This window comes from Grammomys surdaster, unplaced genomic scaffold (genome assembly GCF_004785775.1).
Source record: "Grammomys surdaster isolate TR1022 unplaced genomic scaffold, NIH_TR_1.0 165, whole genome shotgun sequence".
NCBI lineage: Eukaryota > Metazoa > Chordata > Mammalia > Rodentia > Muridae > Grammomys > Grammomys surdaster.
Genome location: NW_021604613.1, coordinates 1901297 through 1919259, shown reverse-complemented (window position 1 = coordinate 1919259; position 17963 = coordinate 1901297). Strand labels below are relative to the sequence as shown.

Here is a 17963-nt window from a genome sequence, read left to right as displayed (position 1 = left end):
AACCCACTTTGATATTATTTTCTTAATACTCTATGACTTAGCAACCTGGCTCATAATCAAGAGAATTAGTTGTTAAAATACTGAAGTTATAAGTAAAATTTAAGCAGAGGGAAAAATAATTAAATTTTAAGTTTAAATTCTTCATACTTCTTAAAGAGAAGAGTATAGATTACCATGTAGGAAAACAATGCTTTTATTTAGGTGTTAGACCTAAAAGAGAATTCTATTTTAAATAATTTTATTATTTTTAATTCTATGTATGTGTCTGTGCACGTGACTGCAGATTTCCACAAAGGACAGGGGCATCAGATGCCCTAGGGCTACCTGAGGTGGGTGCTGGAAACGCTTAACCACTGAGCCATTTCTCCATCCGCCAGGGAAGTATTTTAATTATTCATGTGTATTACTTTTTTGTGAGCTCATTTATTTAAATTATTGCTATAACTACTGCTTTTTATAATATCTAGATCAGGCAGAGAAAAAAGAGCTAGTCTCTTTAAGTTTTAATTAATGACACAAAGAAATAATTATAAATAAAATTTAAATGATTAAACTGTATGGAAAACCTATCCCTCCATTCTGCTTCTCAGTAGCCGGTAGACACAGTTAGAGGTATAGAAGGACTTGGAACAGAAACTTAAGGGCTGGTGGGAACCTTTAAGAGTCTTTACTACATGATACAGAGTATTAGAGATGACACTTGCTTAAATTTGAAATTCTAAAATCAAAGTAAGCTCTCTGAACATTTTCCTTATCTTTTACCTTGGCTTCTCTTTTAACCAATATTTTTATTTTGTATTTAATTTGTATTTATGTATGATGAACTGTGGCAGAAAGGCACACAACAAACCAAGCAGGAACGAAAAAGGATAAATCTTCACCAATGTTTTTGTCAAAAATGGAAAGCTCATACTATTGTGTACACTCCCTGGATGAGATTGCTGTTATAGAACCTGAATGTACTAACGTGCAGCTGCTACCAAAGTATCCTGAGAACGTCCTAGGGTTCTTGTAACCGAGATGCACTTTAGAAGCAGGCGCCTGATGATTGTCTTGAATTTTTGATATCAGATATATAAGAGCAAATCTTAAGTTCTTGTTATACATTGCAAAATAACGTCCATTGATTGAAATACATACTTATTCATATGAGAAGAAATCTCCTCTTCAAACATATTATATGCTCTATTTTCATTATTCATGCTAATGTTTTTACTCAGGCAAATTTCTTGTTAAACACTTTAATATATTTTTGAGAGTCAGTTATTTCTCCAAACGTCATAATTTTAAGTTTCCCAGATATTTTGTGTTATATTATGTGCCTAGATCCATTCAAAGATAAATCCAAAATATTTGTCCATGGACAAATACAGATATGTGTTTGCTTCATTTGGTAAATCTGTCACTTTTAAACAGACAGGATGAGGCTCACCAGATTCGGAACTCAGAAACTGGATGAGGTACTGGATGCCATTGTAGTCTCTCATTGCTTTTTGGTTGCCTTCGTTTCCCATACATAACACTCGGATACAGTTCATTACGTTCACCAGTACATTTTCTTTGTTAAGGCTTAAGAGATTTATCAGAGCTGGAATTCCATTCTAAAAGGCATCAAAGAGAATTACATTTGAATTCCTTTAAGATTGATACAATTTTATTTAAAAGTCTGTAAGCTTTCTGTAAACACATCCTTATACAGAAGAGAACAAAAATGTCTACTGCTGTCACACAGTAAGTTAAGACAACTGAGTAATTCTTACCCAGGAAATACAATATTATTGTAGAACTAAGATAAACACACACATATGCATTGTCTGACCCAATAAAATGGAAAGGAGTGGCACAGACTAAGTGTACTACATACACAGACAAATTATCATAGTTCTGGCCAGAGTCAATTAACAGGAGAGTTGAGTAGATAAAACTGAGTAACTCAGAATAAGACTTGGGTGTGACTATATTTTCAATATATTGTTCAAAGGACTGTCCTTTAGACACGGAAATTAAAGTTTTTCAGAGAAGTTTAAAAAAATGAACAAAGGCAAATTAAAAAAAAAAAAGAGTACAAAGAAAACAAGATAGAAGTGGGTCCAACCATCAGAAACTCAAAGTGGAGCATTAAGCCTAACAGAAAGTGCATTTTATAATGCAGATGGTTCAATTCATACTGAAGAAACAACTGCATGAAAGTGAAGAAACGGATCAAGTAAGTTCATTTCATTTGTAAATATCTAAAGACAGATCTTAAATACTAGTGGACACAACTGGGTAGTTTTATTTGAGGAACTAAAGCATTAGCACAATTCCTTAGTATTCTCCAAAAGTGATTTTTTTTCTAATTCTTTCTGGTTCACAGTTGGGAAATATTTCTTACACAGAACGAATATCTTCATTTAAACAAGAAACAACCAGTATATATGATGAAAGATACTCCATCTTCTCACAGGGTACTCTAAATTCTGTCAACGCTGACCTTAGGCCCTGTAAGCCCACTATGCTACAGACCTGCACTCACCTGAATGACTGCTGCTGGCTGAGATGCTTTTCCCTCCTCTCTCCCCACCAACTCTAGTAAGTTTGTTACTATATAACAACGTGTATCTTTATCTTTCTAATTTCTATGTGAGAGGGTTGCTGTTAGTTGAAAAACAGGTTCTATACAACAGTACTCACATATTTGGCAATAACATCCTTGTTTTCACACTTAGCAATATCATACAGAATAACGGCACATCGAGAGTGGAGTTCAGGTTCATCAGAAGCCAGCAGGTTGATCAAAGCAGGAATGCCTCCTGCCTCCACCATTGCATGCACCACATTTACATGAGTTGAGATATTACTCAGCAACCCAACGGTTTTACACTGCAGCTTTATTTTGGGACATTTTAATAGATTGACTAAGGCAGGAATAGTGCCTGTAAAGATAAGACTAGAATAAGCATACATTATTCAAAATCATTTATAGGTGACATATCCTAACAGTATTGAAGCAACATTCATGGTATGTCAATATAAATAATTATAGACAGTTCTGCAAAGTATAGAATAGCAACTTGAAGTGATGCAGAAATAATTATGTCTTATCTACAAGGCAGAGGCCCTTTTGCTTTGCATATTTGATTTCACAAAGCATGCAAATCATATACTTTATATTAGTATATCTAAACCAGCTTGGCCTATGAGATTTGATAATTTTTTATGTAGATTGAAGCTCAATTATTCAGTCAGTTCTCCATCTTCCTGACTCAGCATCCTAAATGCTGTAATACCTCATGGTAAGGTCCTTGTCTGGGTACTGAACTGTCTTTCTGTGGTAGTATTCTTTTTAATTATTTTAACATGTTATCATATGTTATCTTAAAACTAAATGTGAAAAAGTGCTGATCTAGTAACTTCATTTATTATAATTAGTCATTCATTGTCATAGAAAACTTGGCCCTGAGTTGAATCTTTGTTAGGTTTATATCACTTTAGTTGATAAGAAACCACACCATAGGAAACATACAATGTTCTGAAAAATATGAGCACAATATAGGCTCATTTATTTATCGACCTGAAATGGAACCATCTATTGTTGACTTTTTGAGGGACATAGAGCTATTTCAAACATGTTTTTAATGAGTTAGATAAATTTGAGCTTTTCAGTCATCAATATTCATGGAACATTAGATGTGTTTCGATATGCACCTTAGGGAGGAAGTAGGTACCATGCTGGAGAGTTCAGACATTCCTATCATTTTAGAAAGCTGTAGTGGGCAGTGCTGCTCTCAGAACAACTCCATGCAGTCAATCCATTTGATTAATGAATAAACCAGGCCAGAGAAGCCACACAATTAATGGAGTTGCTAAATGCAAGACTATGTACAAACGTGGTCTGACATTTTCTAGTTTTTAGTTTAAAAAATAAGTTGTGCAAGTTTAGAACTGGAATAATTTATAAATGAATAATTATAGCAACGCTGTGATGGTGACAGTTCCTTGTCAACTTGACATAATCTAGACTCACCTAAGAAGAGAGTCTCAGTGAAGAACTGTCTGTACAAGATTAGCCTGAATATGGATGATGGTTTCGAGTACTACTGTTAGTTGATGTGGGAACTCACCTACATCAATTGGCATCGCCAACACCATGACCTAGGTAGGGCTCCAGAACTGTAAGTACAGAAAGAGGGCCGGGCACACAAAGGCATGCATGCACACATTTGTTTCTCTCCGCTACTAACTGTGGACGTATGTGACTAGCTAACGCAAGTTTCTGAATCTTTGACTTTCCTGTAATGATAAATTGTAGCCTGTAACTATAAGCTAAAACAAGCACTTCCTTCTCTAAGTTGTTTTTTGTCAGGGTAGTTTTCCCAACCAATATTCAACTAGAACAAATAGTTGGATAAAGTTAGTTTTATTACTTCTTAAAATTTTAAGTTTTTAGAGAAATAGAGTTCCTCTAAAAAGTATATAGTTTTTTTTTTTTATCATGGGCAGTTTTCACATGAAAAATAAGACACAAAGTTGACAAAAGTGATCTTAAAGAAAAAAGAAGCTTAAAGGCAACTAAAAAGCGTCCTTTAGAGGTAAAAACATATTTTTAAAGCAGTGTTCGATTGCATATGCTTGTAAACCTAGCATTCAACATGCTGTAAGGCGAAGGAAACCACAGTTGACACTGCTAGTGTGACCAAGACCCTGAGACTAGATAGTGATGGACCTTAGTGGAAACCATTATCATTCTGCTAAAGGAACATGACAGTCAGATGACTCCTGATGACACACTACTATGCACATGGGTCAGTGCCTCAATCACTCAGCCCACAGCAGGAAGGTTTCCTCTGCCTCTCCAACACAAAGACACAGTACTGGACAACTTGGAGAGAGATTTTATAGCACTTAGTCCTAACTGGGATGTCTTTACCAAACCTTGCCCCTAAAGGTTCAGGGATCTATGTAGAAGAGGAGGAGGTGGAAAGACTATGAGAATCACCTATCCTGAGAACGAGGCTATCGGCATTTGAAACCCACTGAAAAGAGAAATTTAGGTTTCTCCAGTGGAGTCTCACTAGGCATATAAACCATACTCTGAGGCAGACCTCATGCCCAGGAATAATTGGCCAACAACAACAATAAAAAGAACCCTGTGATATTTTGTTTAATTTTGCTTTGTATTGATGTTTTTGTCTTTTCAGATTTTTGCCTGCTTGTTTTTATTTATGTTTTGTGAGTGCTTGTTTCTTGCTTTGTTTTTGTTTCTTGGTTTTTTATTTTCTTTGCTTGTTTGTTTAGAAACAGAGCAAAAAAGAAAACAAAGTTGAGAGAGGAAGGGAGGATCAAAGGAGGAGTCAGGGAGGGCAAAAACATGATCAGATATATTGTATTCAATTTTTTTAATTAAAAAAAAAGGATTACAAGTTCAAGGCCAGCCTAGGCTACATGTGAGACCCTATCTTGAAAAAAACTACATATATATATATGTATACATATATATATGAATGATAAGATAAAGTTGAGGAAAACCCTAGCATTCAGGTTTGGAAAATTTGCATATATATATATATATATATATATATATATATATATGAAATTAGGTTAGTGGTAGAGTGTGTGCTTTACATCTGATCCCCGAATTAATTTTGCATATATATATATATATATATATATATATATATATATATATATCCTATATATGTTTAAATGGTTTACATGGATACAGTATAGCTCTACTGAAAATGTGATAAGAAAAAGATAGTTAATATAATTTATATTACCTGCATCTAAAATACATTGCCAGTATCGATCATTTGCTAAGCAAATTACTTCTAAGGACATGACAGCCATCATCCTTCGTTTGAAGCTTTCACACTGCAACATTTCTGGTGAGTATTCAACAGAAAAAAAACAACTGTAATCCACGTCAGGCAATGACTGACTTTGTTTTTATATAAGTGAAGTGAACACAAGAGTTAAGACCATCCCATCGCCAATTGCATAGGCTACATTCATTCCATGTTTGTGGTCCTCTGGTAGATGCTGGCTGGATGATCAGGGGTTATAGCTTAGACCTGGGGTGGTCCTCAAAGGCCCTTCGTAACGCTTTAGTCACCACTTGTGTCTATTGGTGTCTAGGTTGGTGCTAGTCAATGATGATGGGAACTTTAAGAAATAGGACATGGTGGAGGTTTTAGATCATTGGGGAAAGTATCTATGAAAGAAACTGTAGAATTCCATCCCTTCCTCTTCCTGTCTCTCTGTTTTATTATACCTCTCATGAAGCAAATAGGTAATGGGCCTCTGCCATAGGATCCTGTAATAAGTGTTATTATGTCATCACAGCCAATCTTGTCTCCCCAAATAAAGTTGCTCTGCAGAAGTTGATTATGTTGGGCACTTGTGACAGTAACAAAAGTTAACCTTTGAAGTTTAAATATATATGATTACTAAAAAAAATTACTAAATTATTTGTCTTTGGTCTGAGTCAGTAATACTGCCTAGAAATACAGTTCAAATTCACTTGAAAAATCACGTATTTTTATTGTGCCTATGATTAATTTTGAATAAAATTTGAGGAGATTTTAAGGATGACAAAGTAAACTACTTTATCCATATGATTTTAGTAGCCATTAAATTATTTATATATTTCCTGAAAATTATTATTATTTTAAAAAATCTAGCATGAATTTAAACTCCAAACAAAAGATGAAACATATATATTTCTAAATAATGTCTATGGTGTAAGAAAACATGGTGCTTTAGCTTTCCTTCATCTCTTTCTGACCTCTATGTGCACAAGTGGCCTGGTCCTTACTGAGATTGTTTTAAATTTTAGTTTCTACTCCAAGGGCCAATAACTAACTTGCCTCTAATTATTATTCTGCTGGTGTCATTATCATGTAATTACCAGGACTTTGTAACCATGGATACTGTAAACAGTAGCCACTGGGAGTTACATACACCATTAAGTCATCCTTGTCAAGGGTCAGACTTAGAGATATTTGTGATGGTTGTCATTATAAGTCAAGTTGATCCTCACAGTTACTCTTTTAAAAGATTAAGATGCAACCACATATATGCATAAAAGTAAACACTAAGACATTTCCCAGTAAATTCTTGGGCTGATGTACTCAGAAAATGTCTTCCAAGATTGGTACTGGCACTGTTTTTAACAAATAGTTGGATTTCATTTTTTTAAAGTGTGTGTTTGTGTGTGTGTGTGTGTGCGCATTTATAGTGTTTCTGTGAATGTGTGTTTTGTGTATGTGCATTCATAAGCATTTGTTTATATGTCCATAGTGTTATAGTGTTTCCATGAAAATATGCTTTGTGTGTGTGCATTCATGTCCATTTATTTGCATGTAGTGTTTGAATGAATGGCTTTATGTGTGCAACCACATGTGCATTTGTGTGTATAAGTTTGTTTTGTGTGTGTGCATTCACGTGTATTTGTATATGTGTGTGTTTGATATTTGTGTGAATGTGTGTTTTGTTTGTTCATAAATGTATATTTGTTTTGAGATCTGGAGTCCAGAGGTCAACATCGAGAACTTTTCACTATTTCTTCTCTACCTTAATTTTTTGTTTGGTTTGGTTTTGGTTTTGTTGAGTTGGTTGGTTGGTTTTGGTTTTTCAAGACAGTTTCTCTGTTTTAGCTCTAGCTGTCCTGGAATGTAGACCAGGCTAGCTTCAAACTCACAGAGATTCACCTGCCTTTGCTTCCTGAGTGACTCTACCCTAGTTTTTGAGACAGCACTTCCACTGAACCTAGAGCTCATCTGTTGGCTAGACTGGGTAGACAGTGCGCTCCCGGAACTGGCCTGCCTGCCATTTCTATTGTGTCATGTTCTCCTTGTTTCCCCTTGAGTTTTTGTCTGCTGCTTAGTCTTCATGCAGTGTTGGGGGGGGGGTGTCTTGGGAATAAGTACATTCTCATGAATACATTAAAAACCTAATCCCCTTATCTTTATATAGTTCTAGCTAGATTAAACACAAAGTTGGGGGAAATTCTCAGTTTTGCAAACCCGAGTGCTAGGATTGCAAACAGGCCACAATGCCCAACTTCACTTGTGTGCTTAGCATCTGGATTCAGGCCCTCATTTTTATACAAAAGGTGCCTTACTGTGTCCAAAGAGCCAAACATCTTAATCCAGAAGTCAGGTTGAAATCGTAACTGTATCTTACCCAATGGGAAAAGATCTGTTCTCATTCTCTATCTCTTTTATTTTTATTTAATTTTTATTTTATGTTCACAATTCAAAATTATATACCTCTAAAATATCTACAGAAAATATTGTGATTTTGCACCCACTTCTCTGGGTTTACCTCTCTAAAAGCAGTACTTTGTACTGTGTGGTCCATAGATCTGCCTAGCTTGACATAGTGCTGCATCTTGCTGCCATGGCCTTAGGCTTTGTTTGTGGCTTCATGATATGGGAAATGAAAAGCCAGCTCAAAGTTGCTCTGCCGTTTCCTCATATTTACAGTTGTTACTTGAATCAATACTTTGGGTTTAACATTGCCTATACAATATCACTCTCAGCTGGGCATTCTAGCAACCCATGGTATTGTCTCATTTCCTCACAATTATTTTTCCTGGATATAATTTTTCCCTATTTGAGATTCACCTTGGATTTCTCTGACTCAGTGGCACTTTTCTCTGGCTAAATAAGGCTGGGTCCACTCTGGAACACCTCTTTGCTGTCACCCTTTCTCTCTGCTCCCTGGCGCCTTCCCACTTCTGTTCACCAAGGAGAAAGGCAGCCTCAGCAGCTGCTGGCCTTTCCGGCTGGGCTCTGTGGAGAGCCCTGGCACTGCCTGTTCTCCAGCCTTTCGAGGACTGTGAGGTACATGATTGAGAAGTTCTCAGCTCTCCTAATAATAGCTTGGAATTCTCTGGGATGCTAAGTCTAAGACGTGGCTGCCTGGTCCCATCACTCCTGTCCTCTTGAATCCTGACTGCTGCTGCTGGTTCATTGTTTAATCCTCGTGTATTAATGTGGCTTGGGGGAGGAATACGTTCTGACATGTACATTCAATTGATTGTACAACCCTTATTCTTCTGGCTAAATTGAACACAAAATTTTGTATAGAACATTCATCAAAATGTGAAGGAAAACTTTTCTAAAACTGTCTCTAAAATTAGGAATAAGGAATAAGTAAAAAAAAAAAAAAAGTTTGCTACCTAAACTTGAATTTCCTCTTTTTCTTTCTTTCTTTTTTTTTTCTTATGGAATTTGGTTTATTAATGGAGAAAATGATGTTCTGACTTCTAAGAAAGTTGGGAAATAAGAGTAAATATCATTGTGTATGATATAGTTCATTTGGCCACAGATCTTTAAGTTAGAAATCAAACTACTTTTGCACACAAAAGTATAGTTCCCCTTATCAACTGTACTATTGTTGGTTTCAATGCATAAATTTATTTCATGATTTTTAATTTTAAAGATATACATATTCTATTTTATGCATTCCATTTCAGCATATCAAAGATCATATTATAGAATAATCAGAACATTTCCTTACAATGAAATCTCATGTTCTATACTCACCCACCAGAGTTTTCCAAACTGGAAGCTCGGGGATATTCAGCTCTATTATATACTTGAGTACCTCTGTATGAAAAGTAAGCACTGACAGATGGATAATGTTGTTTCCCTTTGTGTCTGTTTTTCTCCAGTTCGCACCAAGAGAAAACAGGTACTGGATAGTGTCTAGGGCTCCCGATGTGGCAGCAAGTAACAGTGGAGTGCACTGATTCCTAAAATCAAGCACACATTGTAGCAGTGTTGAGCACACGTACAGCACTGCATTTTCTTTTATTGTATTGCTGAAAGAACTCTAATTTATACTATCCCTTTGTCTTTCTTTAGATTCTCATTCTCTGAATCCCACATCCTGCCTTCCTGCCTACGTATCCTTAGTAGTCATCTCTGTCCTCTTTGTCAGTTATTACACCTTATAATGTGTTTGGAAGTTGATACTATACAAAATAATTAAAATACACTGTCTTATCTAATCTTTTCAGCAGTTCTATAAATTAGTGGAGACATAATCAGGTAATATCAAATTGATTTGATAGTTGTCAGACACAGTTTTAAACATTTTACATTGAATTGCAAATCCCAGTTTCCCCATTGTAGCAGAAACTAACAGTATGAAAACAGATTGTTGTTTTATATAATGAAGATCTTTGGGTTGTGTGCATGGTTATCCAATCCAATGTTCCATCTCCCATCTTCTTTCATAGGTAGGCATGGGACAACACAAACAAGTGTGTGTTAGAACAGGACAGTAGTGGAAGTTGCAAGGGCACCCCTGTGAAGAGAAAGGAGGGTGCTGATGCCTTCCATCTGTCTTTTTATTCCTGTCTATAATGCAGGCAAAAAAAGGACATGGCAGTAGTTGCTATTTTGTTCTATGGTAGGGTAGCCATATATTAAGGAACAATAAGAAAAGTCCAGTGTCCTGCAAACCTCCAAGCCAGTATGCAAATAACAGACACACAATTTGAAGACTTAAGACTAAAGGTTTAGGAAATCAAAATGATCACCTGGTCTTTGAATTCCTAGACAATCCTCAGGAAAATTTACACCTCTACTCTAAAAACAGCTTTTCAGAAGAATTATGAAACAGAAGACTGTAGGAGATGTTTCCTGTTTCCAACTTTTCTTCTTTTTGTTCCTATCTCTGCTAGACACAAGTATCTGCTTCTGCCAAGATTCATTCTATCTACCTTGATCTGGAACTACCTGGGGATTATATAGGAAACAAGAACAACTTTCTCTTCCTTAATCACATGGTTAGCCTAATAAACCTATCTGTGAAGCTATACTGTTGATACAAAAGTTAGAAAAATTCCCAAGATCCACTCTTTATTCCTCTAGGAGACACACATAGGTGGATGGAAACTCTGGTTTTTATAAATTCTAAGGTTGAATAGTAAAAGAAGATGACAACCAGAGAAGATATCAGTGTTTTGCTACCTTTCAAGTCCCCCAAATCAATTATGCCCTTCATGTTGATGGTAGTCAGGAAAACAGAAGTTCATACTCTTAACAAATGCTCAATAACTCACTCCGCTGTTGCCTCAGCCTCTAGCAAACTAGGATCCTTCCTACAGAGTGTAATGATGATGCAGATGTTATCATAGAAGGCAGCAAAGTGGATTGGCATCCAGCCTCTTTTCTCAGTAAGTGTGTAATCAGCTTTGAAACAAAGTAGACAGATGGTAGCTTCCAGTGAACAAGCTTGTGCAGCCAGGTGTAAAGGTGTTGGACCTGAGATGAACAATTGTTCAGTAGTCAAAGAGCTAGCACTGCTAAAATACATAAACAACAAGTAAACATGCCTTTATGAGTCCTACCATACAGCTTAGTGCTTTATAATATATATATTTTTAAAAAACCTCAAAGTAAGCATTAAAACAATTATGTGGGCAATCTTATATTTCTTTGCTTAACTTGGAATGTCTGGAATAGTTATACTTTTTATGAACAAAAAATAACATGGGAAACTATATTATATATAATATTATTATATTATATATATTATATTATATATATTATAATATAATATGTATGTATATACTATACATACATTTTTATTTTGAAATATAATTTTATTTAGTTGCCCAGGTTAGCCCTTAAACTTTCAGCCTTCTTGCTAAAGGGTCTTGCTAAAGTAGCTGGCATAACATGCCCATGTCACTAGGCTTAAGTGATTAGTAGTCTTTATATCACATCTTTGTCTATAAAATATGACCTAAATCTATGCATTTAAAATCATTTCTTAGCTGGCCCCATCTCCCATATTCTGGGTCGTGGATCCTGAGAGTCCTATAGCTATTGATGGCCCCTATTTGCTTCATATAACTACCTAGAAGTAACCCAAGACTTCATTATCAATGACTCTGGTTTTCAAGGCCATATTAGTTGCCCCAGTTTCCTCTGCTTATTGCTGGCCAAGAGCAGCACACATATGTGCGCACTTGACCACTTTCAGGCTCTTGGCGTTGTTGACATTGAGCATGTTGTGTGGACATTCAGGTCGGTGTGACACCAGGTATCTGGCCAGTCTGTGGTTTGAATAGTGGCATTGTGAGCAGTCTCAGAACTTGACTACTCTCTGGGACCTCTGGCAAGTTGAAGCTTGTCCCTGGCAGAGTATGGGGTCTCGTCATCATGTGTACTCTGGGGGAAGGCTAGGTCTCACCACTCTGCATTGTGTTACCCTGGAGACCTCGGACAGAGCTTACAAAGAGACAACAGACATTTGTAATCTTTAGTATGTAACAGACAGTTCCACTAGTAGAAGGTATAGGAAGAGCAAGATAGCTGTCACTTGTATTTACTGTGACAGAATCTTTGATAGTAGACGGTTTAAAAAACTTTTGCCACCAAACCAAATTAAGAGTTCTAGTAAGCTGGCAGGGATCGGTAGCCATACATTGCATTACGAGGACATTTGAGACTGAAGGATATAAAGAAATGGACCAAAATTTTTTGAATACTAAAATTTAAAATTTCTTGCTTCATTTTCCAGTTTCTAGTAAAGCGTAGATGATCCGAGTCATGAGTGATGGTCAGCACTAATTATAAATATAATGCTCAACAGAAAATTAACAGGACTTTGAGAATTTATCACAGAAGTAACGCCAGAGGGCAAACTGATATGTTCCAAGTTGTAAGGTAGCCCAGAAGTAGAGCAACATGACCATCAGCAGTGCCATCAAGCAGAACTTCCAGTGTGACCTGCAGAAGGAAGGCTGACACAGTTGATACATTGCTAGAGGCTTACTGTAGGCAAGCATGAGCACGGAAACATCTGAGAGACCTGTCATATGAGCTTCTGTCCAGTTCCTGCCAGTGAGGAGTCCTGAGAGAAGATTGAAGGAGGAGAGAAACTAAGATCATGTTCCCTCTGTGGAGTATTCTCGGGTGTACTACGTTCCCTCACTGTGATAGGTAGTACCTAGTCCCTCTCTGCCCTTGTCAATATGAGCCTTTTAAAGTACTTGTGGTTTGTGTGGTTTGGTTTTTTTGTTTTTATGAAAGAATTCTTCTTTACTTTATGTAGACTCTGAAGGTATATGGTAAATCTCTTGCATGTGTAGAAATGAAAGGGAAATTGGAGGACAAGGACACTCTTGTTTTGGGTTTTTATATCCAGTGCTTATATCAAAACTTTGATTTTGAGATAAACTTTTTTTTTTTTGGTGTAAACTTTTACACCAAAAGTAATCATTCCTCAGAGCCCACACATCATTATCGCCCCTAGATGGCAGAATGTCTAAAATGTATTAACCTGTTGGTGGGAACAGGATGCAAGAGACTGAATTTAGGACCTTGCCTATGCTGGGCAAGCACCATATAGCTGAGCTACATTCCCAGCTCCTGACTGCTTAAAACTCTTTAAACTCTTAACTTCCAAAACCACTTTGGAAACTGAACTTATAAAACAAGTCTAGATGGTATCAAATTCCTAGTTAAATATTATTTAAAAAAGGAGTACCTAACTTGTGAATATCAATAAACATGGGCAGAAAAATTATACTTCAAAATGAAAATGAAACTTCCTTATTTTACATTTTATGCAACAAAACATTTGCCGATTATATACTATAGAATGATTTTTTTTTTAATTTTTGATGAAGTAATTGTTCATTTTCAAGACAGAATTTCATGAAGCTCAGGCTAATCTCGAATTGACTATATAACAAAGAATGACTTTGACCCCTGTTTCCTGCTTCTGTCTCCCATATGTTGGAATTACAGACTTGTAATACCACACCCAGCAAAAGTCTTAGCATGTACAATAATCTTTTAACATACGCACATACTTACTTCACTTATGCCTTACCATTTCTTTCTTTTTTCATATCCACTTTGGATGACTCTGCTTAAAGAGAAAATCCACATAGAAACATGATTACCAATATTACAGGAGTTTCCTAGACTAGTCAGAAAAAATGACATTGTATTGATACAGAAAGCAGGATTACATCAGAGAATGTGGAATACAGTTTCTAGCAGAGACATGAAGGCTGGAAACTCTCCCTTTCAAAAGCTAATCAAACCTTGCTGCTGGGAGAGTGTGCTGATTTAGCAGTAATATTGCTAGCAGAGTTATGTATTTACACATACTGTGAATGAACCTTTTTATCAGCAGATGGAAATCTGAGGAAAAGGATGAATAGAAAATTTTTGATTATCAAAAATTCTTTTCACATTAAAACGTGCTTAAAGGACAACTGGCTACTCACTGCATTTAAATCATTAAATTCTGCTTTATATTAATTAGGTTTATTCAGTACTGAACAAAGTTTGAAAACTGAATGAAACCTTGGCTGAACATGATGAAGCGTCTCTGGTTGACGTTGAAGTTGGCGTTACACAGCTGACATATGATAGAGACCCGATTGTGCAGGGCAGCATGGTGGAAAATGGCATAGCCTGCTTCATCAGAAACATTGATTGTGGAGCTCGAGGTTTTACGGCTAAATGTGTGGAAAACAGCATTCAAGCCTCGTTCAACAGCAGACTTCAGACCAAATGGGATACTCTAAAATTATTTAAAAGATCAGTATTAGTTTTTAAAAAAATTAATAAAAATACATCTAAAGTTTCTTTAAAGGGAAGAAAGAAGCATACAGAATGTATCAACAAAGTCACAAGAGTTCCGTTCAATATTTTCCATGCTACCACAGGGGACAGGTGAAGAGCTTCTCCCTGGACACTGCTAAAAGTCATAGAGCTACAAGGAGATATTGAGAGCATGGAAAGTCCATTTGCAGAAATTGTTTCTCTTTCTTTTAAACTGTAGCTTCGTCCTTGCAGACAATTTCAGCAAAGTAGGTAGATACTTTAAAAGCAAATGCAGAAACTAAGGACAATTTAAGAAACTTGAGCTATATATCTATAGCTGGAGAGACTTTCTTCTTTCTCTAGTTCTCAGATAAAGAGGTAAAAATATCATGTTCTTTGAGAAACTCTAATAAATATGTTAGACTAGTTCTCAAAGTTTTAAAACTATGGCTTTTTAAACAAAGAAATGGAAAGTAAGTACCAGTGTAACCTTTGAAGATGGAGAGCCTATTCATCAGTCCTAGCAGCTAAGGCAAAGCCTGTTAAACAGAGGGCTTGACTTGGGATGACTCTGCCTCATGTCTGCATGTCACGGTGGAGCCAGGCGCTGCCACTCACTTACTGTGTGCCTCCTATTAACTCCATGCACCTCACACTTCTCATTTGTGTAACAGAAGTGACAACAATACAAGTAGTTCTGCAAAGGAGTTTCCGTAGCTATAGTAGTGCTTTAAACATTAGACATCAGTAAATATTTGCCGTTCAGATTAATCTCAATCCAGTTTATTGACAATTTGTTTTGTACCTTGCCAAAAATGTATATTCAAGAATCACAGTGATTTCCAGCTAGTAAAAGATGGAATTTTTGTTTCATACTGAAGGATTTATTGAAGCATTAGTTCATCCCTAATGTACAGTACAGATGTAATGTTAGAACATCCATTCTAATGGAGCTCTTCCATTCTCTGAAGACAACAAAGCCCCCTGTTGAGACTTTGTCTGTCCAGCTCCAAGCCAATAGACTTCAGGTCCTAGGGGTCCTCTCCTGGAGAAGTGACTTTGTGTAAAAGGGAGTGTTGGTAGTCAGAACTGTTGCTCTCTACTCATTTCCCTGCCTTTTGCCTGGGCATCAGAGACCTCGACTGCAAACTTGTGCAGTAATACCAACTCCTATTCTCAGAAAAGTACTAAGAATACTCTATCTATCTATCTATCTATCTATCTATCTATCTATCTATCTATCTATCTATCTATCTATCTATCATCTATCTATCATCTATCTATCATCTATCTATCTATCTATCTATCTATCTATCTATCTATCTACCTACCTATCTATCTCCTGCCTTGTCTTGTAGGCCCTGATTTCCTCTGATCAGAGCCCTGCATAATACTGTCTGTCTGTCTGGTGCTAGAGACTGAACTCTCTCAGAGTCTCTGCCATGTTATCTGTCTGTCTGTCCATAGCCACCAATGACTCCTCTAGTAAACTCCATATCGCTAACAACCTGTCTCATTATCCTTCATTAACCTCACATCCTAGACCTTCCACCTCATATAGAACATGGGACATTAACTTATGGTAATATGCAACTTCTTACATTTTTTGATAGTCAGTAAAATACCTTGCATTTCATAGCTTTTTTTAAACCAAATTTTTTCTTAAATTGCTCGTGTAGTTGAGCTTCAGTCAGTGGAAGCCTTTTCACTCTCAGATTATTGACAATTTCATTTATGGCTCCCCACCATTGAGTCTTATAGAGTTGCTGGTAGAAAATTTCAAGCTCAAAATAGATCACATAGTAGCTATAAAAGAAAATAAAGGAAAAGGATGTGTTTTATAGATGTGAATTAATTTGCTGCTTATTTATATACTGTCAAAACTTGCTTATTCCATAATAATTACATACAGAACTATAGTTTGAACTATACTTGATCATAAAAATAGTACCATTATTATCAACTGTTATAGAGACTTTACCTTGACAATTATCCTTGTATTGACTACTTGGGTTGGTTCTGTATTCCCATGACAGAGATTGGGAGCACTGTCTCTGAGTTACTAGAAGCCTAGGTTCCAGGGAAAGGAGCTGCAGGTTTATCTTCCACCTCTGTTTTCCTTCCCTTTACTGTTTTAATCTAATGTGTCCATAAACTGCTTTTCTGAGGAATAACCGTCCTTAAGACCAAACTATAATACTGTTTTAGGTAATGGCCCCTTGGCTTTTACTGCATCAGAAGGCTAAAGAAACTCCCACCCCATCTTGAGACATGGACTGGAAGACTTGACACTAACGCAGGCCCTTTCATTCTGAAGTAGAGTAGCAACACGCCATACGGTTAGTTCGTTCCCTGCAGTGGCTTCTTATCACAGGAATGCTTGTACTTCCCCCAGAGGCAGCACTGGTGACTGTTCTGGCAGGAATGAAAGCAGTCTAAAGAGAAGCACCTGGTGAGACCTGTGGGGTCTCTACTACACTAGAGAGGATTTGGCAACTTGTACCCTGAGAGCATCTCTCATGAGATGATTGTGTGATATCCAGGGTCATCTGTATAATAAGGTAGCACTGGCCACATACAGATGCTTTGTGAGAAGCATAGACATCCCAGATGGCCTGTACTTCAAAGTTAGTGGCTAGATATTTTAGCCAGGTAACCTTCATTCAAGTTCTGTGTGGTGATATACTACATGTCTTATTCAAACCCTAAGTGTGGTTATCATCAGGAACTTTAGGAAAGCTCACTTGTCACTTGATTTCATTAAGGAGATTTCTGATCTACTTCCCTGTATCTACAACAGTATCATGAAACTGGTATGTACTTCTCCAAGCTGGGTATTTTAGAACATTTAATCTGTCTGCTTCAATTATTGTCATCTTTATAAGTTAGAGTTGTTCTAATCTTGTGGATTTGTTGTTCATTAAGTATCTGATTGTAGTCCCATGCCTTTATTCTGTCATGATGAGAAAACTCACACTGAACCTAAAATGAATCTAGGATCTAACTGTTTCTAAGTATGACTCAGTATAGTAACCGGTTCTTTAAAATCAAAACAAAACAAAACAAAAAAAAACAAAACAAAAACAAAACAAAAAAAAACAAAAAAAACAAGAGATTTTGAAAATGCTGTGTTTTCAGTTGTTCCCGTTATTCTCCGGTTCAGCACTGAGAGCTCTACATTATGGGAAAAAAACCAAGCAGAATGTCTTTAAAATGTTGTTTGAAATTATTGGAGTTTTACGGTAGCACTACTTTGAAAACAATTACTGGGAAAGGAACTCTTATTTCATTGGATCGATGACAAATCTAACTTATGTCATTTGCCAGGAATGGTGAGGAGCTAATTGAGAGAGAACAGGACACACTGAGCCAGAAGCAGGAGTTATCTATCAAAGA

General features: G+C 36.5%; 1 protein-coding gene across 1 annotated transcript in view; it reads right to left on the bottom strand.

Annotated features, from left to right (window-relative positions):
- Positions 1–17963, bottom strand: part of Ankar (ankyrin and armadillo repeat containing) — a 51745-nt gene that overhangs the window by 23535 nt on the left and 10247 nt on the right. Inside the window, exons 5-11 of the mRNA XM_028765752.1 lie at positions 16193–16373; positions 14325–14544; positions 11060–11261; positions 9534–9742; positions 5760–5864; positions 2674–2915; positions 1433–1601 (exon numbers count right to left, since the gene is read on the bottom strand). Coding sequence (XP_028621585.1) covers positions 1433–1601; positions 2674–2915; positions 5760–5864; positions 9534–9742; positions 11060–11261; positions 14325–14544; positions 16193–16373 — 1328 coding nt within the window. The remainder of the gene's footprint in view (positions 1–1432; positions 1602–2673; positions 2916–5759; positions 5865–9533; positions 9743–11059; positions 11262–14324; positions 14545–16192; positions 16374–17963) is intronic.